General features: G+C 61.1%; 3 protein-coding genes across 3 annotated transcripts; 1 reads left to right on the top strand and 2 right to left on the bottom strand.

The window, feature by feature from the left end:
- The first annotated feature begins 9873 nt into the window (after positions 1 to 9873).
- On the top strand, positions 9874 to 12202 carry MPEG1 (macrophage expressed 1). The gene has a single exon (XM_036384628.1). It carries the CDS (start codon positions 9929 to 9931, stop codon positions 12083 to 12085), a length of 2157 nt encoding a protein of 718 aa, XP_036240521.1. The 5' UTR covers positions 9874 to 9928; the 3' UTR covers positions 12086 to 12202.
- A 471-nt stretch (positions 12203 to 12673) lies between these two features.
- DTX4 (deltex E3 ubiquitin ligase 4) lies at positions 12674 to 20844 on the bottom strand. Its single transcript, XM_036384629.1, has 9 exons — positions 20582 to 20844; positions 17520 to 18249; positions 16635 to 16696; positions 16341 to 16502; positions 16171 to 16232; positions 15789 to 15941; positions 14956 to 15117; positions 14590 to 14679; positions 12674 to 14341 (listed from the first exon to the last, which is right to left on the bottom strand). The coding sequence occupies exons 1-9, from the start codon at positions 20790 to 20792 to the stop codon at positions 14108 to 14110; spliced, it is 1866 nt and encodes a 621-aa protein (XP_036240522.1). The 5' UTR covers positions 20793 to 20844; the 3' UTR covers positions 12674 to 14107.
- A 3755-nt stretch (positions 20845 to 24599) lies between these two features.
- CNTF (ciliary neurotrophic factor) lies at positions 24600 to 26016 on the bottom strand. Its single transcript, XM_036384727.1, has 2 exons — positions 25828 to 26016; positions 24600 to 25580 (listed from the first exon to the last, which is right to left on the bottom strand). Exons 1-2 carry the CDS (start codon positions 25939 to 25941, stop codon positions 25089 to 25091), a joined length of 606 nt encoding a protein of 201 aa, XP_036240620.1. The 5' UTR covers positions 25942 to 26016; the 3' UTR covers positions 24600 to 25088.
- Positions 26017 to 26412: the final 396 nt, after the last annotated feature.

Raw genomic sequence — 26412 nt, 5'->3', positions numbered from 1 at the left:
GCCACCCCACCTGCCCCTGCCCCCCTCCCTGCTCCCCTGCACATCCCGACCCCCCCACCCGCCCTCCATCCTTGACCCAGCCCGACCACCCCCTCTGTCCCCCTGTTCCCGTCCTCTGTCCCCCCCTCCGTCTTTCCCCCGCAGCCGCGGGGCTCGGGGCGCCGCAGAATAAAGCCCAGAGGGCCGGAGCGGCGCCCCCGCTGTCCCTGGAGCCCCCACACGGGGCCGGAGCCGCTGGGCGGGTCCCCCCATTGCAGTGCAAAGCACGGCCCGACACCGCCGGGGTTCCGGCTGTCCCTACATCACACTGGGGGTCCCCGGGGCGGGGGGGTTGGGGGGGGGGGTCAGGGAGGGCCCCCTCCTCAGGAGGGGGTCCCGGGGGGGAGGGGGGGTGGGGGGTAGGGCCCCCTCCGGAGGAGGGGGTCCCTGGGAGGGGGGCGGGGCGGGCCCCCTCCGGAGGAGGGGGTCCGGGGGAGGGGGCGGGGCCGGAGGGGGGAATTCCCCCTCCAGGCCCCGCCCCCTCCTCCGGGCCCTCTCCTCCGGACGGGGCTCGGCCCGGCCCCCTCCCCGGGACCCCCTCCTCCGGACAGGGGCCCCGGGGGAGGGAGGGGGCGGGTGGGGTGGGTAGAAGGGGAGGGGCCGTTTGTCTGTCCGGTGATGTCTTTGTGCGTTCACGCTGCAGAGTGACGTGACCCCCTCAGCTTCCCCCCCACCCCACCCGCCCCCTCCCTCCCCCCAGGGCCCCGGTCCGGAGGAGGGGGTCCCGGGGAGGGGGCCGGGCCGAGCCCCGTCCGGAGGAGAGGGCCCGGAGGAGGGGGCGGGGCCTGGAGGGGGGAATTCCCCCCTCCGTCCCCGCCCCCTCCCCTGGACCCCCTCCTCCGGAGGGGGCCCGCCCCGCCCCCCTCCCAGGGACCCCCTCCTCCGGAGGGGGCCCTACCCCCCACCCCCCCTCCCCCCCCAACCCCCCTCCCACCCAGGACCCCCTCCTGAGGAGGGGGCCCTCCCTGACCCCCCCCCCAAACCCCCCGCCCCGGGGACCCCCAGTGTGATGTAGGGACAGCCGGAACCCCGGCGGTGTCGGGCCGTGCTTTGCACTGCAATGGGGGGACCCACCCAGCGGCTCCGGCCCCGTGTGGGGGCTCCAGGGACAGCGGGGGCGCCGCTCCGGCCCTCTGGGCTTTATTCTGCGGCGCCCCGAGCCCCGCGGCTGCGGGGGAAAGACGGAGGGGGGGACAGAGGACGGGAACGGGGGACAGAGGATGGAAACAGGGGGACAGAGGACGGGAACAGGGGGACAGAGGACGGGAGTAGGGGGACAGAGGACGGAAGTAGGAGGACAGAGGATGGGAATAGGGGGACAGAGGAGGGGGACAGAGGACGGGAGTAGGGGGACAGAGGAGGGGAATAGGGAGGGATGAGGTGGGGAACGGAGAGGGGTTGGGGAGAAGAGGGGGGGAAGGGAAAGGCCGGATGGGGGGGAAGATGATGGACAGAGGAGGGGTACAGGGGGAAGAGAGGGGGGTCGGGCTGGGGAGAGGGGTGAAAGGAACGGGGGGTCGGGGATGTGCAGGGGAACAGCGAGAGAGGGCAGGGGAGGCTGGGGAGCGGGGAGAGGGCAGGGGAGGCTGGAAGGGAGAGGAGGGATGGGGGGGAGGGAGAAAGAAACTGGAGGGATAGAAAAGAGGAGGTAAGTGGGGGAAAGAAAGAGGAGGATAAGGGCAGGAGAAAGAGGGGGAAGAAAAAGGGAAATCGCCACCGGGAGAGCCCAGTGCGGCAGCAGCCTCACCGCGCTCCGGGTGAGCAAATGGCGCCGGCAGAGATTTCTGGGGATTAAATCACCTCGGCCCCGCCCCGCGCAGCCGCGCTGGGGCCTCGCACACCTGAGCCGGGCCCGCCCTGCACACCTGAGCCGGGCCCGGCCCCGCCCGGAACCGCCCGGCACCGCCCCTGATCCTGGGACTGCCCGGGACCGCCCCTGAGCCTGGGACCGCCCCTGAGCCCCGGCACCGCCCCTGAGCCCCGGCACCGCCCCTGAGCCCCGGCACCGCCCCTGAGCCCGGGACTGCCCGGGACCGCCCCTGATCCCCGGCACCGCCCCTGATCCTGGGACCGCCCCTGAGCCCCGGGACCGCCCCTGAGCCCCGGGACCGCCCCTGAGCCCCGGCACCGCCCCTGAGCCTGGGACCGCCCCTGAGCCCCGGCACCGCCCCTGAGCCCCGGCACCGCCCCTGAGCCCCGGGGCCCCGCCCTGCCCGGGATGGCGGCGGGAGCGTCGCTGCCGGACCCGCCCCTCTCACCTGGGCCGGGCCGGGGCTGCGAGCGCACCGGGACCGGGGCCGCGGCTCCGGGTCCCGCCGGTGTCTCGGGGGGGTCCGGGCGGTGCCGCCTCTCCCCCGCCGGGCGGGCTGCGGGTCCCGGCCCCGCAGCACTGAGGGGGCTTGGGGCCGGCTCCGGCTCCGGCAGGATCCGCTCCGGGACGGGCGCTGGGGCCGGGCCCGGGCAGCCCCCGGGATGCCGCGCTCAGCCCGACGCGCCGGGCCGGGCTCCGCGCTGAGCCCCGAGCCCCTCCCGGCTGCTGCCCGCGCTGAGCCCCGAACGCGGCCCCGGGGCTCCGCCGCCAGCCCCGCCCGCGGCGCTCGGCCGCTGCTCCGGAGCTCTGCCGCGGCCGGGGGAGCCCGGCTTTGGGCCGTGCCCGAGGCACGGCTCGGAGCCCAGAGACACGGACTGGCCCTGGCCGAAAGAGCCGCCTGGAGCACCGAAACGCGGCGTTTGGCCTTTCACTCAAGCCCCCGAAAATGCAGCACTTGAATCTCTCTTGGTGAAGCCCAAACACTGACCTACCCCGGTTTCAAGACCTCGCAAACACAGGCCATGGTCTCTGCTTCACGCCTCTAAAATGCAGAACTTGGTCTCTCTGAGATCCCAAATGCTGTCTGAGGCACCTTGGTTTCAAGCCCCCCAAACCAGTCCTTAGTGTCTCTTTCTGTACTTGGCCAAATGAGCCCAGTTTTGAGCCCCCAAATCGCAGTGCTGGGTGTCTCTCTGTGAGCCCCAAAACTGCTCCAGTCCGCAGCGTTCGGAGCCCCCAGAAACGCCCCGGGCCATGGGCGGGACCCAGCTGGGCCCCAGCAGCAGCTCCCTGACCCCCAGTGGGATGGGGAAGAGACCAGAGACAAAAATCCAGCTCGGAACAGTTTAATAATGGAAACCAGTCAAATACAATAATTTAATATTAATGACAACACACAATAACAGTGAGAGCAACAAGAGCAGTGAGAACGATAATGAACAGGAGAGAGAGAAAAGCCCCTCCACACCCTCCTTTAACATTTTAAATCCAAAATGTAATCCAGAGCACCACAAACTCCCAGTGTGGGGGATTTCCATATTCCTGTTATTTTCTCTGTGTCCATCCTGGGGATTTGAGGCACTTGTTGCTCCTCTGTGCAAGGGAAAGGCTCCTGTGCTATTCCCAAAAACAGAACCCCTGGAATTAGTGCCCTGGGAGCCCAGTCTGCTCCTTCCAGTGGCTGGGGGTCACCCAGAGGGTCTTTACCAGCATAAAGTGAAAATGACATCCTGGTCCAGTGCATTTCCAGCAGGATTGGGCACTCCTGGCCATGGTGACCAGTCCATGGAAGTTGGACCGGTGACAATCCAGGGGGATTTGAAGTTGGATATTTGCAGATTTCATTGTGCAGAAGCTCCAATTCTTTTTGGCACCTCTTGTTTAAATGTTTTCCTGCTGGAAGAGGTCAATTAGTCTTTTGAATGGCCAGATTGCCAAAGGCAGTTGGGAAAACCAAGCAGCATTCCCTGCACATCTCCATCACTTCCACGTCCACCTGCAGCGAGTGGCTGAAGGACAGGAGCCAGCCCAGGACAGGCTCAGAGATGAGGCTTCCAGCCCAAACCATTCCAGGATGATTCCACCATCTCTCCCTGCATTAATTTTGTATTGTTTCCTCTCAAATTTAAATTCCCAAATTTAGGTGATTTATTAAATGAACCATTTCAAAATTATTCCGATATCTAAGAGGGAGCATCCAACACACAAGAATCATTCTTTCATCCATCAAATCATTATTAAATTGGAAGCTTATTCCCTCATCTCTGTCCTTGTTTAGCTTTCCTGCAAATCCTTATGGTCCCACAGTTTCTCAGAGACATCAGCTGGGATTACTGGAAGGTTTGCTCTGCTGGAGAGCCAAGGGGAATTTACAGCATTTGTTCCTCTCCATCTTTGTCCCCTAATCAGGTTTCCCCCAGAATGGTGTTATGGGAGAAGTTTGGAATTACTAGAAATGGATCAGCTTCACAGTTTTCCCCCTCTGTTTTTCAACTATTTCAAAATTCTTGGAATTACTCTCAAATATGCTCAGGAAAATTCCTGTGAAAGGATCAATCAGAGGAAAATCATAATATAGATTCTCTATCGTAAATACATAATTCTCTCTCTATATATAAAATATATAATATACAATATATATTATATCATATATTATCTAATTGTCATAAATATATATTTCTCTATCCTAAATAGAGAAAACTGCCTCCAGCAGCAGCTGGAATGATCCCATTGCTGCTCTTACCTGGTCTCCAGGTGCTCCTGCCAGAGCTCCCAACAGCCACTGCCATTCCTAAACAGGAGCCATGGAAGACGTTCCTGCTGTCCATGAGGGCGAGGAGGCACTTTGGGATGTTCTTGGCTGTGCAATCAGACAAGAGAGTGTCAATGATCTCGCGCTCCCTTCCAAGCCAAAGCAGCCCCTGATTCCATGGCATGATCAGCACCTCTCCCACTTCCATTCCAGAAACATCCTCCCACTCACCCAGGGCTTCCCCCCTCCTCTTTTTGCTCCACATTCAGGGATGTGTGGCTGAGTGCCACAGGCATGGGAATTTAAAGTGTCCTAAAGGCACCTCCACTCACACTTTAATTTTAAGCCCTCTACCACCAATAAATTGGGATGTCCTTTTGTTAGGAACACCCCACCTCTGCTTCTTTAGGCAACTTCATGTGGGAGATAAAATAAATGTGGACAAAAGTTTGGAATGCAGCTTCCAAGTCAAGTTCCCTGCTGGGAAATGACTCCAGCTCTCTGCTCTCTGTTCAAACACAGCCTGGCCCCTCAGGGCTGCAGACTCTGAGCCACACAACTTGTGAGCTGGCAAGTACCAGCAGCTGAGGTCTCATTCCAACAAAACAGGGATTGGGGGCTGCATTTGGATACATGCAGGCAGGTTTGGGTCACTTCAGAAAGCTTCAATCCCTGATTTTCAGAGATTCCATCAGGGATAATGACCTTTCCACAAATACCTCCTAAGGCACATGAGAACCTGAGTAAGAAAATGGAATCAAGCCCTTGTTCCATTGGCCTCCCAGCCCAAATTCCAGTGGGACAGACCAGTCCCTCTCCTTGGAAGGCAGCATCTCCTACCTGGAGCTGGGCCTTCCCCAGCCTTTGGGGGCCGCTGTCTCCATCCTCCCGCACCTCCTCATCTTCCTCCTCGCCAGGGTTGGCTTCCTCAGCCTGCAGAGCAAAGCCAGGGACGGTGCCCAGCCTGCTCATGCCAGCCTGGGCAGCAGGGACGGGCTGGTGGCACCCTCTGGATGTGCCCCTGTGCCTGGCACCGTCCCTGCTCCGCGCCCATCCCCGTTCCTGCCTGGGCAGCTCCTTGGAACGGGATGTGAAAGCACAAACGTTTGCTCTGCTGGGGCTGGGACAGCAGAGACTCCCCCGGGGCAGGGGGCAAAGCTCCTGCTCCCACATCCTCTGCCTCCCACAGCCCTGCTGGGGCTGGCCAGAGCAAAGGAAACGCCTCAGCTCCTGCTGGAAATTCCCTCCTGTGCCCATCAACCCAGAGAAATCGGGGCTGCTCCATCCCTGGAAGTGTCCAAGGCCAGGCTGGATGGGGCTTGGAGCACCCTGGGCTGTGGATGGAATAGCAGGGGATGGAATGAGGTGATCCTTAAGGTCCCTTCCCACTCAAACCATTTGGGGACTCCATGATCTCTCCATGCATTTATTTTGCACCATTTCCTCTCAAATTTAGTTTGTTAAAGTTTTAAATAACTTTAAAAATATTCCAGGAGTTAAAAGAGGAGTGTGAAACATGCAAGAATCATTCCTACACCCATCAAATCATTATTAACCAGCAGCCTATTCCCTCGTCTCTGTGCTTGTTTTGCTTTCCTGGAAGACCATATGATCCCAGAGTCTCTCAGAGAGATGTACTGGGATTACTGGAAGGTTTGCTCTGTCAGAGAGCGAGGGGGGTTCACAACACTTGTTCCTCTGTATCTTTATCCTTTAACCAGCTTTCCCTCCCCTGCCACACAGAGCCCACCCCAGCAACTCGGATCCATTCATCGGGACACCGACTCCCCCCATTTCTCCCAGTCGCTCCAGCCCGTCCCCGTTCCCCGCTCGGGGCCGTCCCCGTTCCCCGCTCACCTCCGAGCCCTCCGCAGCGCTCCCGGTGCCCCGGCCCGGCCCCGCCGCTCCCCGGGCTCCGCCATCGCCGCTCGCGGCTCCGCGCCTGCGCTCCCGGCACAGCGGCCGCGGTTCCTGCCGGGAGCGGCCCCGGCCGAGGGCCCCGCGGCCTCGCACCGCCAGTCCCCGTCGTAGTCCCGGCCCAGCTCCATGTCCCGGTCCCGGTGCCGGTCCCGGTGCCGGTCCCGGCGCCGGCCGAGCCGCGGGAAGCGCCCGGACCGCTCGGAGCTGCAGTACCGGGTGTGTCCACAAGACGGCAGCACTGAGGGAGCCACGGCCACCGCGCATGCGCAGTGGTTTTAGGCGTGCCCCTAAATCCCAATTTCAGGAGCCACTAAATCCCAATTTCAGTGAATCCCAGATCTCGGATTTCGGGTGTTCCAGCGAGAGCAGGGAGAAAGAGCTCCGCGTACCCAGAGCTGTTTCTAGGTCTTTCATTCAGATAATCTTCTCTAACTTTTTCAAGCCCTTTATTGTTTCATTTATAGACCTAAAACATTGTATTTTTATTTTCCAGCCCTACGGATCCATAGTCAGAATTCTTTACAGTCTTGAGAGGAATGGCGGATTTGTCTTTACAAACAAGCTGTGGGTCTGCTGGTAGATAAAACGAGCTCTGGAAGATAAAAGAAACAATGGGAAGGATTCCAGTGATTGATGAATGGGAAAAGATATTTGCTTTTACAAATAAGCCTTAGGTTTGCTGATAAACGAAATTAGACATTGAGAGATGAAAGAAACAATGGGGAAGAAAACCCCCTAGATTCTGTAAGAATTAAAAATTAAAAGGAAGGGTTGTACATTAGAGGGAAATCTTTGGTATCAGGTGTATTGGAGAGTCTGTACCTCTCAAGTAGCTCAGCCAATGGGGAAAGAGAGAAGGGAAATGCAGCCGGGAAATTGGGATAAAAAGGGAGGTTGTGCCCTCCAAAAATTTGAGAGATCCCAGGGGAATGCCCCATGGCCTCTCCCTTTATTCAAATAAAGTAAAAGGACTCCTTTGTCTCCTTTTTGGACATAAACCTCTGGTGTTTGTGGATTAATTTTCTTAACAGTCTGAAATCCAATCTATAACACAGCAGATTTATCTTGAAATAAATAGTGTTTTTTTCTATATATAAAAAAGACTCCTTCCATTTTCTAGTGTTTTACACACAAATGATTTTTCAGGCATTTTGGGGCTATAACCTCCTTTTTTGGGGGGTATCCCACCTGTTTCCCCCTCTTGGCCCACTCACCAGCTCCCCCACCACAGACATTGGGGTGCCCCAAATGACACCATCACCCCGCAGACTCACACACTTCTCTTTTTCCTCACCCCCAGAGAAGGCACAAAAAGAGTCCAAGTGCCCTGGCCAGCGGCTCAGTGTTTCCATAAGAAGCACATGGACATACCCCAAAAAAAAGGGGGGGAAATCGAGGGCAGGGCAGCCCCCCAGAGTGTTGGAGTCCCCCCAGCTCCTGTGCCACAGGCTGGCAGCTGCCCCATGGCACAGGAAGTGTCCCCAAGGGTGATGCCTCATCTTCCCCCTCAGGCCCCACCGCATTCTCCCTCCACTCCAGGCAGAGGATTCCTCAATTCCAGGAGATGTCTGATCCCTTCCCTAGGCCTTCCCAGACATGGCTGGGCCGTGATGGAATCCATGCTCCCAGAGCCACCCGGCAGCTCCAGCCCTTGCACTGCTCCTGCACATCTGCCCCAGCTAGGGAAGCAGAAATAAAACCTAGAAATTTAAAAAGGAAACACAGCCCCAAACCTCATTCACTTGATGGTTAAAAGGTGTCTCTGTTTACACATACCCAGGAAAACCAGTCCCTCTGGAGAAGTCTTGGATTTCCTTTTGCATCAATTGAGTGGCACAGCTGCCAGCTGATGCCATTAAACTCTACATCCCCAAAACCCCTGATCACCCTCAGCTGTGGGGTTTTTGGTGTCCCACTGCTGGCAGGGACCTCTGGCCAGCTGCCCTGCCCAGGAGAGAATCCATGGGACTGATGGGAATCTCACCACTGGAAGCCAGGCAGGAATTGGTTAATTCAGAGCACCACATCAGAGTGTTGGGGGAAAACCGTAACATCCCACTGCCTCCATGGCACGGTGGGCAGGTTTTAGGTGAGGTGCCCACACAGGCTGCACATCCTAGTGCAGATGAGAATCCCTGCACAAGGGTTTTCCAGCTACTGCAGGGGCTGGAGACAGCAAGAACATCCCTGTAGGAGCGTCAGGGGGTAGGACAGACGGTCGGGACGGACGGACACGAGAGATCTCTGAAGCCAGGGCGTGGAATTTGGGGTTTATTGAAAAGGGCCTGGGTGCAGGGCCCTGCTGGGAGCTGCCAGCCACAGCTCAGAGCAGGACTGAGAGAAGAGAGGGGTGGGGAGGATGAGAGGATGAGAGAGAGAGAGTAAGAGAGCGAGGTTCCCGTTACAGTACAATAAATCTTCTTCTGTGTTGAATGTTCTAATTCTCACTAACCAGCCTAGTACAAGATACAAATTTTATAGCATTTATATCCAGCCTATAAGAATCATTACATTACCATACTGTGCTACATTTTAAACCCTAAAAACTCCTCTTTGGGCCCCTTCTGCCAAGCTAGTGGGGTCAGCTCTGACCCTTGGGCCTGCCTGCAAGCAGAGGGTATTGTCTCATCAATAGGGGATTACCTTCAGCTGGCCACACCATTGTTTTCCAGTGGTTCAGTAACTGAGGTATCTCAAAGCTTGCTTTCATTTCAATCTCACTTATAGTTTCTATAGTCTCTAAATCTTTTGCCAGGCAATCATATTAATAAGGCTTTCCTGTTTCATCTTCCCCAACACAATAGCGTTCCTGTTATCTCTTCACCCCCCACTCCTGGCATTATCCTGCCCAAAAAACACAGGCACCTACAGTCCCTATGCCTCCATCACAGCTGTCACTTCAGCCTCCTCCCAGGCAGAAGTGTCCTGCAAAGAGGAACTTGGGAGCAAAACCAGGGGAAGTGAATCTGTCTGTATGGAAAGAGTCACTGTTTTCACAGCAGAAACTTCCTTTGCTGTTTATTCCCCAAAACTTGCAACACCTGCCCTGTGCTGCTGAATCCAAAGCCAGCCAGGCAGCAGCTGGGCAGAGCTGGATCAGAGCCCTCAGCACCTGTGGCTCAGCATTCCCGAGCAGGAGGTGCTGTCCCCGGCTGGTGACACTGCAGATCCTGGTGGAAGGACGGGAGTGGGGCAGAGGAGGCTGCAGAGAGTCCCTGGCGGGGCAGAGGGAGGGACAGACACCTTCCTGCTCCCACCCCCTCCCTGGTCTTGGTTTCCCCTCTGTCATTTCTCACATGCCTCAGTTCTCACTTCTCCTTTCCCTTTCGTCAATTCCCTCAGCCAGCTCGTTTTCCCAGCTCCGGTCCCTCCGCTCCGGCTGGTGAGTGCCCAGCACCGGTTCGGCCATGGGCTTTGGGCTCGGGGGGGCCTCGCTCACCTGGGCACTGCTGGCGTGGGTGACGGGGGCTGAGCAGCCCCAGGAACTCTCATCCTCTTTGGGGTTTGGGGTGTGCAGAAAGACCTTGAATCTCTCAAGTCTGGAAGTTCTGCCAGGGGGCGGCTGGGATAACCTCAGGAATCTGGATATGGGCAGAGTCATCAACCTGGGCTACTCACAGTGCAAGACCACAGAAGATGGATCTTACCTCATCCCAGACGAGATCTTCACCATCCCCCGCAAGCAGAGCAACCTGGACATCAACTCTGAGATCATCGAGTCCTGGAAGGATTACCAGAGCATCACCTCTGCCTCCATCAACCTGGAGCTGTCCCTCTTCTCCTCCATCAACGGCAAATTCTCCAGCGACTTCCACCGCACCAAGACCCACCAGGTGAAAGACAAGGCTGTCACCACCCGGGTGCAAGTCAGGAACCTGGTTTACACGGCCAAGATCGACCCCGAGGCGGCCCTGGACAAGGCCTTCAAGAAGCAGCTGCTGACCATCGCGAGCCACCTGGAGAACAACCAGACCCAGATGGCCGATTTCCTGGCCGAGGTGCTGGTGCTCAACTACGGCACCCACACCATCACCTCTGTGGATGCAGGAGCCACCCTGGTGCAGGAGGACCAGATCAAAGCTACCTTCCTGAAGGACAGCTGGGCCACACGGAGCACTGTCACCGCCTCAGCCGGTGTGGCCTTCCACAGCATTGTCAATGTGGGAACCAAGGAATCCCTGGACGTCAGCTCGGGCTTCACCAAGCAGTACCTGGACAACCGCACCAACTCCAGGGTGGAGAGCATCGGTGGGGCCCCCTTTTACCCAGGCATCACCCTGAAGACGTGGCAGGAGAGGATTCAAAACCAGTTGGTGGCCCTGGACCGCTCAGGGCTGCCCCTGTACTACTTCATCAAGCCGAGCGCGCTGCCAGAGCTGCCGGTGCCCACGGTGCGGAGGCTGGCCTGGCGTGTGGAGCTTGCCATCCGCCGCTACTACACTTTCAACACCGCCCCGGGCTGCACCGACCCCTCCTCACCCAACTTCAACTTCCACGCCAACACTGACGATGGCTCCTGCGAGGGCACCATGGCCAACTTCACCTTCGGGGGAGTCTTCCAGGAGTGCGTGGGCCTGGGCGGTCCCGACACCGGCGCGCTGTGCCGGGCGCTGGAGCAGAGGAACCCCCTCACCGGGGCCTTCTCCTGCCCCGCCGCCTACACCCCGGTGCTGCTGGGCGTGCAGGAGCGGGAGGAGGGTCACAGCCACCTGGAGTGCCACAACAAGTGCACCCTGGGCATCTTCTGCCACCGCGAGTGCCAGGATGTCTTCTGGCTCTCCCGGGTGCAGTTCAGCGCCTACTGGTGCGCTGCGAGCGGGCCGGTGCCTCCGAACTCGGGGTACCTCTTTGGGGGGCTGTTCAGCACCCACAGCGCCAACCCCATCACCGGAGCCCCGTCCTGTCCCTCGGGCTTCTTCCCACTGAAGCTCTTTGGCGAGCTCAGAGTGTGCGTGAGTCAGGATTACGAGGCGGGGGCCGAGTACGCGGTGCCCTTCGGGGGCTTCTTCAGCTGCCAGGCCGGGAACCCCCTGGCCGGGCAGCACCGGGGCACGGCTGAGGACGCCCACGCCAAGGGCTGTCCCCCGGGCTTCAGCCAGCACCTGGCACTCATCAGCGACAGCTGCCAGGTGCAGTTCTGCGTCCAGGCCGGGCTCCTCACCAGGGGCTCGCTGCCGCCCGCCCGCCTGCCCCCCTTCACCCGGCCCCCCGCCAACCTGCCGGCCGTGGACACGCTGCTGGTGCGGGACGGGGACAGCACCTGGGTGAGGGACGGCCAGAGCCACGTGTGGCGGCTGGCACGGCCCGAGGAGGCGCAGCACGCGGCCGACATGGTCGGGGGCCGGGGGCTGTCAGGGGGAGAGGTGGCCGGAGTCACCGTGGCCGTGCTGGCCGGGCTGGCCACCGGCCTGGGGACAGCCTGGTACGGCCACCGGCGCTACAGGGCCAGGGGGTACCGCGAGCTGGGCACAGGGGACAGCCCGGCCCCCGCCAGCCCCGAGCACAGCACGGTGCTGAGTGTGGGCGAGGGGTACCAGCAGGAGATGGAGGGGACGGTGCCCTGAGTGCCCCCTCCCCCGGTGGCCCAAATCCCCAAACCCACGGGAAAAGGAGGGAGCGGAGGGGCCCCGGGGAGGGCTATCTCCCAAATCCTGCATGCTGCAAGCTGCAACCCCTATCTCCATGTATATCTATCGGGATAGATATACACACGCATGCAGAGAGGCACGGAGCAGTTTTATTTCAGCCAGCAACTCATCGTGTAGTCAACAGAGCATTAAAAAAAAGGAAAAAAAGTCACGTTGTGGAAAGACTTACTCACAGTAAGAGCCATCGGGCTGGCACCGCGGAGGTGGGAGACCCTCCCCCCTCTCGCCCAGAGGGTTTTGCATAGCTCCAGACAGGCTTTGTCTGCACTGGGGAAAACCCAGGGCGTGCAGTGGAGGAGAAATCATACGGCTGAGAGCCACCCAAACAGGGGCGTGTGCCTGGGAAAAGAGGGTTTCTCCCTTGAGGTAGAAGATAACAACCCACGCTGAGGGCAGCTGGGCACAGATGGGTGCAAAGGGAAATCAGGGGGACTCGGGGTGCCTGGCCCTGCCCACAGTGCCCCTGGCTCGCCCGGCCACACAGATGACTGACAGAAGACAACGGAGAGGCCAGGCCGTGCAGGGACCGCCAGAGTCCCCTGCCATCCGCTTTATTGACCCCCAGCCCCTCCACGGGGTGGCCGCGGGGGTGACGGACCCTCCAGGCCACGGAGAGGAAAAACAGCAACGACAACAGAACGATGCACAGCAGGATGGGCCCCCCTCCCACCAGCACAGAGGGCCGGGGAACCCCCAGCACCCGGCACAAGTGGCTCTGAGAGGCCCCATGAACCCCGGGTTTGGGATGGAAGGGACCCCACAGACTCTCATTCCTAACCCCTGCCCTGGCAGGGACACCTTCTTCCACCTGGGCTCTCCAAGGCCCAGTCAGCCCAGGGGGCTGACAGGGACCCCCAGAGCCTTGGAACACACTTCCCCCACCCCCATCACCCACACTCTCCTACCCACACCACCCTCCTGGCCCAGCCCACGCCAACCCCTCACCAAGCACCTTCCCCTGCAGACCTCTCCAAGGCCTCTCCGGGGGCAGGAAGGGGGACACTTCTTACCCCACCTGCACCTGGCCCCATGGGGACCCACAAGTGACAGCCCTCCCGTGGGGCAGAGCCCTGTCGGGGTGGGGGGCCCCACAGCCCCTGTCCCAACCCCAAGCACCACTGTGCCCAGCCCCAGCTCAGCTGCAGCACTACGTTCTCCTAGGCTGCCTCCCCAGATGCCCCCTATATGTACAGATATACGACAAAACCCCAAAACACGAGGTATATAGAAATTCCAACGTGGGGACGCCCCCATACGAACAGTTCAAGGAACCCACTGCGGGGGGGTGGGATGTCACTGTCCCCCCACACACACTTCCTACCACCCACCAGCCCCTCCCTGGCATGCAGAGGGACATGGGGACCCTGCAGGGCACAGCTCAGACACAGCCAAGGGGAGCAGGGGGCAGGGCTGGGGGGAGCTGAGGCAGCCCAGGCCCCCCAACCTCCACAGACACAGGAGACCAGTGGGGAGGTACCGGACAGAACGAACGGACAAACAAACGTCAGAGGGACGAGGCAGAGCAAGGGGGACTCCTGTGGCCCCAGCTCCCACCCCAAGCCAGGTCCCAGCCCCAGGTGGGTGGCAGGGGTGTTGGGTCAGGCTGGGACTGGCACAGATGAGGAAAGAGAGGGGAGCCTGGCACTCCCCACGCCCTCAGCACAGTGACAGCGAGGACAGAACACCATCCAGAGGGGCGGCCAAGCCAGCCTGAAGCCCCACAGCTGTGTATGGGGATGTTCCCGCCCTGCAGGAGTGAAGGGGACGGCCAAAAGGACCTTCTCCCACATTCCCAGCCAGCCTGGGGCACTGCGTGGCTGCCACTGGGAGCAGGGGGCTCCAGGTGTGCCCTGGAAACCCCCAGGAAGGTATCTCCAGCAGCTTTATCCTGGTGGGTGCCAGCACAGGCAACCCTTTCCTTGCCTCCTTGCCACAGTCTCAGTCCTTCTCCTGGGCCAGGCTCTCCTCAGTGATGCCCTGGGCTGCCAGCTCAGCCAGGACATTGTCCAGGTAGTTGATGTCGGGGTAGCCATGGCCAGTGAGGTTGGAGCCGAACTCTGTCTTGTGGTGGATCTCGTTCCAGATCACTGTGTCCGACTCGCCCGTGGTGCTGGAGGTCCCGATGGCGAAGATCAGGCGCCGGTCCCAGGCCACCAGCAGCAACTTCAGTACCTGTGGAGGCCAGGAATGGGGCAGGCAGCAAAGCAGGCACGGCCACGTGGGCAGCCCACAGGCAAGGCCTCCTGGAGCATCCCAGCACAGCCTCCTGCCCCAGCCAGAACAGAGGGACAGGGCTGCCGAGCCTGCAGGGGAAGGTCACAGGGCTCCTGCAGAGCCTGCTGGATGGGCTGTGGGTTAAACCTCCACCCACATTCCCCTGCTTAAGCCATGTTTGCTTTTCCCACCCGGGCACGCCTCACCTTCCTGCCCTTCTCACTGTCTGGCAGGTAGCAGTGCCGGGGGAAGCCACGGGCCGTGAAGCTCTTCCCAGGGTTTGGATGCTCTGGTCCCTGCAATGTGGAGGGGAAAAGAAAACCCTTCTGGAGCTCAAAAGCAATCTCTGGGCACAGGGCAACTCCCCAAGCCTTGGTGGGCACTGATGGCCACCATCCCCCTGCCACCAAGCAGACAGGGACAGCACTTTCATGCAGATACACCCCAGACTTCCCACAACATCCTTATGGACAAGCAGCTTCTGAGCCAAGGCACGAGCTGCAGCGGGACCTGGGGGCGATAGAGCCGTGACAAGGGCTGCCAGACCCCCCCGGTGGCCCCCCCAGACCCACCTGCACCCCCGGGGGGATGTTGTAGATGATGCGGATGGTTTTGCAGTCGGCGTGGCCGGGCAGCGCGTGGGGGATGATGTGATATTCCATCTTCCCGGGAGGCTGCGTCCCTGTCTTCACCCCATAGATGGTTTTGCAGGTGGGACACTGCAGACTCCCATCCTGAGAGTGGGAAAAAGGGGGACATGGTGAAATCAGAATCTCCAGCACTGAGCCACGCCAAGTACTGAGTCCCTGAGCAGCACTGAATGTTGTTTTAATTGGGAAAAACATAATTTCAAAAACTCTCAGGAACCTGGGGTAGGACTGGGAGAATGCACTATCCAACTTCAACCAAACACCTGAGGTCTGCATTTCTCTTCCCCATCAGTTTTCCAGTCCTCATTGCTTTCCCTAGCTCTGAATTGGTGCTTTGTTTTGCTTTGTTTTTTCAAAGAGGAAAATATAAAAAATATTGAAAATCTCCAAACAATGCATTTTCCAGGGAATGTCAAGCACGAGGGGTATTTGCAAAAACTCTCCCGTGGCTGGAGAAGCACTGCCTGGCACCAAATTCCAGGTAGCTCTGCTCAAACATGCAGGGATCAAAGTCCACCCTGGTAAGGAAAACAAGCACAAAAATTTGGGCATAGTGGGGGAAACAGACCCACACAACCCTGAGTTCTGATTTAGCAGTCCCCAAGTGCTTGCAGCTGATAAAAATTAAACTCTGAGTCAGGATGAGAGCTCAGGAGTCCTCCAGGGCAGCTAGGCTGGAGCTCTGTTCCATGGACAGCTCATGGAGCTCAGCAGAGGTGGCTGAGCTGGGGGTCCCCGGGGCCACAGGCTCTCACCTTGTTGCCGTTGTTGTACATGGCCACCAGGCAGTGGAGATGGAAGACGTGGCTGCACTTGACCAGCTTCCCCACGAGGTCAGGCTTGATGGCCGGCTGGGGCCCCTTGTAGCCAGAGGGGGCAGAGAGGCGCTCCATGCAGATGGTGCAGTCCTGTGCCGGAGGGAGGACAGGGATCAGAGGGATGGGCGCTGATGGGCTGCCCTGCTCTCACCCAGGGACCCGCACCCAGCCCTGGGCAGGGCTGTCACCCTGCAGGGGCCGTGCACGCAGCACACAGCCCCTCTCTGGGGACAGGGCAGAGCCATACAGGGTGGCATTGCGTGTGTCCCCAGCCCCTCATCCCAGGAGAAAGCCCCTGGCACAGCCCTGCTGCTCGCACCTCATCTGGCGGATGCCGCACCTTCTGCAGGTATTTCTTCAGCACCTCCTCTGGGGTTTTACCTGCGGGAGAGCGAGGGTCAAAGGATGGGAGAAACCCACTGCCAGGGGCAGCAGAAGGGATGGGGGGCACAGGGGAACCAGGAAGGGCAGGAGGGACATCTCTCTTACCCTTCTTGGCCTGTTTCTTGGTGGTCTTGCGGCAGGAGTGGGAGATGCCGGGGATGGACTGGATCTCACTCTTGCTGACGGGCGGGGGGTGCAGCACCAGCTTGGGGGGCCGGGTCAGGCACACGGGCAGCCCGGCCGCGCTCATGAGGATCCCCGTGATCCCTGTGCAAGGAGGGAACAAATGGCACTGAGGAAAACACCCTGAAACCCAGAGGCTCCCCAAAACCTGCCCCACTGGGGCTGTTTGTCCTCCCACCCTGGGGGAAGCAGCACCCGCTGCGGCCCCATCCTCACCTGCCAGTGCTGGGTTGACGGGGCTGGAGCCAGTGAGGTTCTTCACAGGGACGGTGGGGACCCTGAGGGGAGCCAGCACAGACCACGTCAGGACAGGCAGGAGGCACCCACGTCCCCACAGGGCCCAGGGGCCACACAACAGTTGCCTGAGCAACTGCACAGGCCGTGGCTGGAAAAAGAGAATCCCCCCGACGGGGCAACATGCCCCTCCCTGCCCCACCACTGCCTTTTCTCTGGCGCTTTAGAAACCCTGACTGCATCTCCATTCATGGCCCCTTTTTGTCACAGCTCCCCGGGCCAGTCTGTTGTTTCTTTTCCTCTTTTCTCCTACAGCCACGTCACTGCCACAGCTCTTTCCCCCCTCCCCCTGGGGCTCTCTTCCATGGGAAAGTTTCCCAGCAGGTCAGGAGCAGAGGGAAGGGGGAGAATGGAGAGGGAGAGGAAAGGGGCCAGGCTGTGACAGAAGGCTGACGGCAGAGCCAGACAAAGGGGAGAAACAGGCCCATTAAATGTCCACCCCATCACAAAAAAATGTCTTTGGAGGGTGGGGGTCTGGAGGGACCCCTTCTCATGGGGCCTGAATGGCTTTTCTTTGGGCCTTTCGCAGTCCCCCACCCAAACCCTGACTCCAAGAGAAAGAGCAGCCTCAGCCTCTTCATTGAGATGCAGGAGCCACCCCATCCCTGCTCCGGTCCCCAGGCACCTGTGGGGAAGGCGAGGGGCCCAGTAGAACCCACTACCCTCCACGGGAGGCTGGGCACCACCGAGGGTCTCCCACCACACTCAGGGCTGACAGACGCCTGCAGTGAGGGCTGCAGCCTTCCCTGGGGAGGGGGAAAAGTCTGTGCCGTCCCTTTCTCCAGCCCGGCACACCGCGGGACTCACCCGGAGGCGATGAGCACTCGGGACTGGGCGATGGCCAGGCGCTGCAGGTGGCTGCGGTTCAGGGTGCCGAGGCTGGCCCGGGAGCCTTTGCCGCTGCCCACGCCGCCGGGGGGGCTGCCGGAGGCGCCGGCCGAGCTCAGGGCGGGCGTGCTGGCCGCCTGCCGCCGGCCCCCCTGCGCCGCCAGCGGCTTCAGCGAGCCGCGCACCGCGGCCACGCCGTCCGGCGCCTTCGGCCCCGCCGCGGGCACTGGGGGCTTGGGGGTGGCCGGCGGCTTTGCGGGGGCGGCTTTGCGGGGCTGCAGCGTGGAGGTGCCGGGGCCGGCAGCGGCGGCGGCGGCTTTGACGCTCATGACCAGCAGGCACTGGGGACACGTGCAGGCGGGCACCGGCGGGGCCGCCGCCGCCCCGGGGCTGGCCGGCCACGACTGCGACTTGGGCAGGGTGCCCGACACCAGCGGGTAGACCATGTCGAGGCGGCGGCGGACGCGGCGCTTGCGCTGGGTCTGCCGGTTGATCTGGCCCATGGTGGCGAAGTCGATGACGTAGCAGAAGCCGATGGCGCTCAGGTCCACCCAGGGGTGCTGCTTCTCGTAGGCGCGCTGGATGGTGATGCCCACGTCCATGTCGTAGGGCGTCCACGTGCCGCTGTCATTCTCCCACTCCCAGACCACTCCCTTGCCCGGCGCCGAGGACGGGTCGTAGTAGCTGCGCCGGACGGGCCGGATGGTGCCTGAGGGAGGGCGACAGATGCCGTCAGACCCTGGCGCCAGCACCCACCCGTGGGCAGGCAGCGAAACCACCCCGACCTGCCCTGCCGGTGCCATTCCACGCGGGGACAGCGCGGCTTTCCGGCTCTGCTGCTGTCCCCGCCCTGCCAGGGGACCGGTGTGCCTCAGTTTCCCCAGAGGGCAGGGAGCTCCTACACCCCACAGCCTGGGGTGCACTACCAGTGCAACTGGGCTGAAGGGAAGGGCAGATTTCACTCCCACTGGCCCACAGGCCAAGCATGGAGCCACTCAGCCCTGATGGGGAAACAACCACAAGCTTGGCTGCTCCAGCCTGCTCCCAGGGACCTCCCGCGGGAGCCTGATGAAACCAGGCATTAGGGCACCCAAGTCCTGCAGTGCCTGTCTCCCTCACAGCTCTGGGCTGGAACAGGTGAATAAAAGATTTGAGCTCAGAGCAGCTCTGAGCCCCAAGCAGTGACACACACAGATCCTCACACACGTAGGGGACCGGGGCTCATGCCAGCCCCACCATCTGCAGCTGCCAAACCGGCCCCGATGAAAACCCCAACTGTGGCAACTGATTTTCCTCACAGGGAAAATCCCTGTGAGGCCAAGCTAAGGAGTTTGAGCGGGGCCCTATGCCCAACTCCCGCTGCCCCATCAGCAAACATTAGGAGTGGGATGAGAGCACAAAGCACCAAGGCTTTGTGCCTTGCATCCTTATTTTGGCTAGTCGTGTCCTTTTCCACCACTCCCAATCAACTAGGATGCATTCGAAGCATGGACAAAAATTTTAGGAACTCCTACAATGAGGAGAAAGGCTTCCTCTTTGGGATGTCTCACAGCGGGGCAGGACTGGGTGTGCATGGTACTGGGGTCCCATCCTGAGCACGTCATTAATGCCCAGAGGTGTCTGGTAACAGGTGGGACAAGCACCACTGCCTCCAGGTCCCTCTGCGGATCCCCATGGCTCAGCCCAGCGTGAGGAACAAGAAAGCACTCAAAGAGAAGCAATAACAAGTCTGCTGCTTCGGCTTTTCACCACGTGTCCTGCAAAGCCTCCAAGAATTTCAGTCCTTTCTCACCCCCACCTCTCCGCAGAGAACAGCCGCCACCGCAGGTCCCGCAGGGACACGAGTGGGATAAGAAGGAAAAGGTGTTTATCAGCACCCTGCCAAAGGGGCACGGGGTGCAGCTACACCCCAGACAAGCCGAGCCACCCGCCCTGTCCTGCCAAGGGGCACTCGGGGCAGAAAAGCCGAGGGGAGCGGGGCAGTGATTTATCCTAATCTGGCGGCGGCATGCGGCATCTGGCGGTCCCCAGGCAGCAGTGTGGGAATGCTGTGTGTTCCCCCAGCCCCTCGCCGCCAGCCGGCCTCCCATTCAACAGGGGAAGAAAGGGAACAATAGCTATTCAGGGCCTGCCAGGGTCGCGACCCCCCCAAATCAGAGCTGTTTAATGACCCAAAATACCAACATCCCCAGCAACCCAGGGAGAGACAGAACAATCTCCCTTTCAGTCCTCCACCCTGGGCAACAATAGCCCTCAGAAGCTGGCCCCCAGCCACCCTGCTCGCAGAGGTCCCTTGTCCCCACACCCACGGGCAGGGGAGGGTCGCCGCCAGCCCCCAGGGCTGCTGGGGAAAGAGGGACAAAGGAGGGTGTCTGGCGCTCTGCTGCACCCCAGGGACAAAGCACACTGGCCATCACGGGGGTGTTGGGGATCACAACCCCCCCATTCTAACGCCCTGCCATGGGTGCTTGTGCCCCACATCCCAGACAACCCCAGGAGGTGGGGGACAGACAGCCCCATCACGCTGGGACCCACCCACCTGCCCATGCCCTCCCCGAGCATCCCTGCACCTGCTTGTGTCCCTGCCCTGGGGCTGCCATCCCCCCGGGATGCAGGATCTGTCACCCAAGTGCCATTCAGCTCTAGGTCGATGGCGGCACAGAGAGCGGGGCACGGCCCTGGAAGGGTGTACAGAAGATGAGCTCTCCTGAAGGGAGAAGGATGGGGTGGGTGCAACAGGGCCCTGCAGCAGCGAGGAGGGCGGGCAGCACGACCCCGGGGGGGGACCAGGGATGCGCGGGCAGGATGGACAGCGAGGGCAGGGCGAGGACCTGGGGACCAGGTGGGAGGACACGGGCGAGCTGGCATCGCGGCGGGATCGGGCACGGCGGGGCCCGGCAGCGCCGCTCGGTGCAGCCCCGCACGGCCCCGGAGCGGGGGACACCGGGACGCCCCTCCCGCCCGCCCGCCCGGCCGTGCCGCCGCGCGGGGCCGCTGCGGGCGGGAGCGCCGAGCACGGCCGGGCCGCGGGGCCGACTCACCGGTGTCCTGGCGGAACTGGTGCATGGACTGCAGGTCGATGATGTAGGGCGCCAGGCGGCTGTCGGCCTGGCCCAGCACCACGCTGCCGCCCGCCCGCGGCCCGGCGCGGGCCACCGCCTCGATGTGGTGGCTGACGGCCGGGCTGTAGGGCCGCCAGCGCCCGTGCTCGTTCAGCCATTCCCACACCACCACGGCCGAGGCCAGCAGCATGGCTCCGCCGCCCCGGCCGCGGCCCCGGCTGGCTGCGCCGCTGCCGCCCGCCCCGGCGGCTCTCGCATGCTCGGCGCGGCGCAGGGCTCTGCCCGCCCCCGCCCGGGGCCGGAGCCGCGCACGGCCGGGCCGCCCCTCGCTCGCCCCTGCGCGCACCCGCGGCGCCGCTCCCGGCCCGCTCCGCCCGGCCCCGCCCGCACCGAGCGCCCCGGGCCGGGGGCGGCACCGCGCCACGTCAGCGCGCCCCGCCCCGGTGGCACCGAGCGACCGCGGGGGGCGAGGGACCCATCGCGCCCCTGTCCCGGTACCCCCATCCTGCACCCCGACACCTCCCACTGTCCCCGTATCCCTGTCCTGCATCCCGGGTCCGGACTGTCCCCGTATCCCTGTCCTGCATACCGGTCCCCACTGTCCCTGTAGCCCCTGTACGCCCACCCTGCAGCCCGAAGACACCTCTCCTGTACTCCTAACCAGGTGTGCAGCCAGGGAGCCCCTGGTGTGCACACATCCTTGTGGGGACCCCCCAGTCGCTGCCTGCCAGCACTGACTCAGGGTGCTGGTGGGTCACAGGGAAACTGCTCCATGTGCTGTGTCATAGAAATGTGGTCCAAGAGCTTATTCAGGAAGTGGCCCCCTGAGCTGCTCTTGCCCGTGACCCATGACACACAACAATTGTTTCAAAGCCCAAAATTGCCTCATGTCTGGGGTCACGTGGGCTGTAATCCCAGCTCCTGCACCCCAGCTCTCCCAGCTGCCTGGCTTCCCCTACTGTGACGTGCACAACCCTGTGCAACCCTCAGACGCAGGAGCAGCCAGTGCTGGCCCTTCCCAGCAGGCCAGAAAAACATTCCTGAGCTTGTTCTTCCACGGAGCCCCATAAGCAGCTTCCCAGGACAGCCCTGAATGGCAGGATATTGGTGACAGACTGGTCTCACCTCCTTTTGTGCTCCTGTGCTCAGACACACCTAACACTGACTTCCTTGTATATGAAACACCTGGACTTTCCTGATTCGGGAGAAATGTACAAATTGCCCCTGTGTCCCAGGTTTGGTGGCACAGGAAATCCCCCAGTCCATGGTCCACCTCAGCCTGCAGGCAGCTCATCCCCAGGCAGGTGGTGGAGCTCCTCTCCGGACAAACCTGTTTCCCAGGCACTGCCCATGCTGCTGAGTGCCTGCCAGAGGCGTTTGTGGTGAGAAACCATTAGACAAGATCCAAAAGAGAGGAAAAAACGAAGGGAAGGAAAAGGGGGAACAGGTGGGGACTGACTGCGGTGATGCCAGCTGGCGGGCGCTGTGGTGAGAGAGGATGAGGTGAACCACAAAGTTCTCCTTTTTCCAGCTCACACTTGGATATACACATGGGGCTACGCTCGAGGCACATTTTCCTGCAAGGAGGGAGGTCTCCTGGCCCTTCCCAGGAAAGCAGCACAGCCACAGAGAGCCACTCCTCTGGGTTTTCACCTGTTCCTTTGAGGCAGACAAGTGCAGCCAAGGCTACGACGGGGGAAACCCGGGGAAATCCTTTCCACTGACTCAGACAGGAGGAAAAGGCTTTCCTGCTATTAAAAAAGGAAAGTGTTGGTGAATATCCACCCACCTCAGCTCCAGCTCAGGATCAAGAAGTCAGAAGCCGGCACTGCAACACTGGTGTGGGACCATGGGTGAAGCAGTGGGACCAGCACAGTGGAATCCCACCGGCCCCTGGGCAAGGAGCAAATCCATTTTCACCCAGCATCAAGGCCTGAGGTGCAGCCTCAGCCAGCTCAAAACCTTTCCAACCCCACAAAGTGTGCCCAGCCAAGTTAAGCCCTAAAAACATTTATTATTTTGAAATTAAACATGTCCATGGGTTGCTTTTGGTGGCTGCATCCCTGCTGCAATTTGGGAGTGCACCCCTCCCTCCCACCCACTCCCAGTTCCCTGTTCCCACCAGCACTACAAATCCCTTCTCTCTTCCCAAAGCACAAAGCTGGATGGTTTTGGTGGGTCCTCAGTTTGCAGGAGGCCATTGCAGGGGTCCTCAGCAGCCTTAACCACACGGATACAACTGTCCTCCCCTCAAACTCCTAATTTCTGATTCCAAAATGAACAGCTTTGTTTGCCTTCAGCCACTCAGATCAACTTCACTTCAATCCATGGCAGAGCAAATCCAAGGGCCTCCTGGCACCACGGGAGCTCAGCTGTCAGGCACCCTTGTCCTCGCCAAATCACTTCACTGGTGATTCCCTCAGGGCTGCAGCTGAAAAATAGCATTAAACCCCAGCCAGCTCAGACGTCACCGCCTCTGCACGGCATGGCGGGGGCTGGCTGGCAGGGAAAGGCCCAGAGCTGGAGCCTCTCGCTCAGCCAAAGCCTGGAGGTTTGGATTAATGGATTGCTTTTTCCCATTGTTTCTGGGTAGGGTGGCCATTCCTGAGCGCGGTGGCTGCTCCACAAATGCAGGTGCACCCAGCTGGCAAGGAAACAGGGAAGGAGTGAGGAAGATTGCAAAAGCCCAGGGAAATCCCTGGGGCAACACCACCGTCCACCTTGGGTCTCCATTGCTGCTTTCACCCTGGAGTGCAAATGCAGCCCCGAGCTGAGCTCTCTGCCAGCAGCTGAGGTGGGAGGATCGGGTTGCAGCCTTGGCCGGCTCCCTGGGATCTGAAGGTCACCTCGTACCCGGCCTGTGCTGCCGGAGAAAAGAGGTCTGTTCCCACCTGGTCGGGTGGTGAGGTTCAAGGACACACTGCAGATGTCCCTGGCCACCCCCGGGAAGGTGAGGAGGGTGTGAGCACCCGGCCACTGCTGAGCTGGAGGGTGCAAGGGGAGAAGAGCAAGGTGGCTTCAAGCACACAGCAGCAGGCAAGAAAAATACTTGTCAGAAAAGAGACTTGCTTTGACTAATCCTGAAAAAAATAATGGCCATAAATTGTTATTCCCCAGTGCAGGGAAGCATAAAGATTGAAATAATCCAGTCTGAGCTGCAGGAAGCTGAGGGCAGGCAGTAACTGGCAATGAAGAAGGTGCAGGTTCTTCCTCGCAGGCACCACTGATAAAAAATCAGCAAAAGACCCCATGAAACCACCCTTGCCCCAACCCTGCAGCCCTGTGGAGTCGGTGGGGTGGGCAGGATGGCACTGGGGGCTCAGCCTGGGGCTGCTCTTTGTCTCCCAGAGGCCCCGTGCCTGTGCAGGAGCTGCTGGGGCTGGGGCAGGCGCTGTGCCCGACGCTGTGCCAACCTGCCACCACAAAGCCGCTTTGTGCAGGGCCGGCCCCGCACGTCCCCAGCCTCTCCCTGCTCTGTGGCCCCAGTGGCTCCTCCTCATCTTCCCACCATCTCCTTCATCTCCAGCTCCTTCGTCTCCCCCATGACCTCCCAGTGGGTCACATCCCCCCAAACCTCTCACCCCACTGGGATGCACCCTTCCCTAGAGTGGGAACTGGGCAGCCCAGCCTCTCTGGTGAGCTGCCCCACCTCCCCCAAGAAGTACGTCACCCTGGTAGATCTCCCAGCCCTTTTATTCACACGGCAGCCATCACATCCAGTCGGCAGGAGAACCGTGGCCCAGGAAGCTGTGAAATATCCCAGCACTCCACAGGACAAACGACGTGGTTGGGGCTCTTAGATTCTCCCATGCCATTCCCAGTCCTAAAATAAGCCCTGCAGGCACTAACCCCCTTGCAGAGGGGCTTCTGAATCACAGCTAAAAGATCCCCTTTCAGTTAAAAGATCCTCTCCATTATCACGTCCAAGCAATTAAGAATTCCCCCTCCTGATTGCTCCCCCCCCTCCCCAAAAGCCCCCAAGCAGTTAGAGCAGAAATTCAATGAGCAGCCAACCAAGCTGGGCAGAAGGAGAGTCCACGTGCAGGAGGCCAAGCCTTGTGCCTTGCAGCTGGGGGGCAGGTCCCAAGATTCCTTTCACCCGGTGATGCTTTTCTGTCCCTTGGCTCCTGCCCTGCATCCACAAGAGCCCCAAGGCAGCATCTGCCTGCCATAGGCAGCATCCAAATTCCAAAGAGAAGGGCAGTGCCTCATGCCTCTAGGCCCTGGGGGGAGCAGCAAAGCTGCTTCCTGAGGGATAATTTTACTGCCCAGCAGGAAGAGCCCAAGGACCCCTGCAGATCCCTGCTCCCTCCAGGGTAGACTGCAGCCTGTGCCTCAGTTTCCCCACGGGGAGAAGCATTAAAAGCATGGGGATTATTGGCATGGTCCCTCCCCTCCACGTCCCCTCCTTCGCTCTCAGCTGCCCTCTGAGAGGGTGGGCAAGGAGCCCCAGGGGCACCCAAGCCCCCCCACCCTGTGCTCGCCTTCAGGAGCTCTCGGCCAGGCCGGGGGCTGCGCCGGTGGCCGGGCTGGGCTTGGCGAGCTGCCGCAGGTCCCGCACGGACCTCACGGCCCACTGGGCCAGCTCCCGCAGCACGCCCAGGCCCCGCAGCTTCTGCTCGAAGAGGCTGAGGCGCGGCGGGGGCGGCGGCCCATCCTCCTCCTCCTCCTCATCCCCCTCCTCGCCGGGGATCCCGCGGCTCTCCAGCCGCAGCAGCTCCTCGAGGTGGTAGGCAAAGGCCGAGACCTGGAGCAGGACAGCCGCCAGTGCCCGGCCCAGGCCCGTGTCGGCCTCGCCCAGCTGCTCCCGCTGCTCCTCCAGCATCTGGGCCAGCAGGGCGCGGAAGGCCCGGTAGGCCGCCAGGTTCTCCAGCAGCCGCTGCGTGCCCGTCTGCTCGTCCCAGCGCTCCACCGCCGCCAGCGGCACCCCCTCCACTGCCGCCACACTGGCCGAGGCATCCAAGCCCTGCTGCTCCACCTGCAGGGTGAGGCCCGCCGGGGATCAGCGAGGCAGGACCGACGTGGGGGGATCCCCAGCCCCGAGCCCTGCGGGTGTCGGGGCAGTGCGAGCTGCCCAAGTCTTGCCCAGGTGTGAGCAGGCCTGGATCCACCAGGACTCTGTGCCCCATCCCTGCCGTGGGTCAGTCCTCGCACCCCAGCACAGCTCCCAGATCCCAGCAGTGCTCCCAGCCCCGAAGCAGCCAGAGGGAGCAGGGCAAACTCACGTAGGCGTCCAGGAGGTCGACGACATCCGCACGCATCTTGCCGGCCAGGCGGATGCCGCGGCTGCAGAGGTCGCGGCGCCGGAGGGCAGCGGAGGGGCTCTCTGCGGCCGCCATGGTCCGGGCAGCTGTCACGGCCACCAGGCTCCGGGCACAGCAGCAGCCGCCCGGCCTGGCGAGGACAATCCCTTGCTGAGCTGGTGCATTCCAGCCGGGAGCTCCGCTCACACGTCCGCTGGCCTGGTTCTCCCCCTCTTCCGTGCCTGGGGCCTGGCACCACGCTGCAAATTCCCGCCTCTGGGATCAACAGCGACAGATTATTTCCCTAATTCCCCCACGCATCGCTACTCCAAGTGCCTTGCCCAGAACTGTCTGGCGCAGCAGCAACAGGCTCCCAGCCCCGGCTGACCCACTCCTCCCTCCCAGCCACACAGTGAGATTAGCAGCACGCTAAGCCCTCGGCTCATTCCAGAGCGCGGGAAACCACTGCCGGGAAGAGGTGAGCAAAGCCCGGACATTGCTCAACACCTCAGCCCGGCAGCCGGCTGGAGCCTGAGCAGGGCCAAGCAATGCTTGAGGGCAGCCCCC

This window comes from Molothrus ater, chromosome 6 (assembly GCF_012460135.2).
Source record: "Molothrus ater isolate BHLD 08-10-18 breed brown headed cowbird chromosome 6, BPBGC_Mater_1.1, whole genome shotgun sequence".
NCBI classification, from domain to species: Eukaryota; Metazoa; Chordata; class Aves; order Passeriformes; family Icteridae; genus Molothrus; species Molothrus ater.
This window is presented reverse-complemented; position numbering and strand designations above follow the sequence as displayed.

Excerpts from the sequence above, each read along its gene's own strand:
- DTX4 (XM_036384629.1), bottom strand. The coding sequence starts at position 20,792 with ATGCTGCTGGCCTCGGCCGTGGTGGTGTGGGAATGGCTGAACGAGCAC. Across the intron at positions 18,250-20,581 it reads CCAGTTCCGCCAGGACACCG|GCACCATCCGGCCCGTCCGG; the intron begins GTGAGTCGGCCC and ends GCCCTCCCTCAG. Across the intron at positions 16,697-17,519 it reads CGAGTGCTCATCGCCTCCGG|GGTCCCCACCGTCCCTGTGA; the intron begins GTGAGTCCCGCG and ends GGCTCCCCTCAG.
- CNTF (XM_036384727.1), bottom strand. The coding sequence starts at position 25,941 with ATGGCGGCCGCAGAGAGCCCCTCCGCTGCCCTCCGGCGCCGCGACCTC. Across the intron at positions 25,581-25,827 it reads TCGACCTCCTGGACGCCTAC|GTGGAGCAGCAGGGCTTGGA; the intron begins GTGAGTTTGCCC and ends CTCACCCTGCAG.
- MPEG1 (XM_036384628.1), top strand. The coding sequence starts at position 9,929 with ATGGGCTTTGGGCTCGGGGGGGCCTCGCTCACCTGGGCACTGCTGGCG.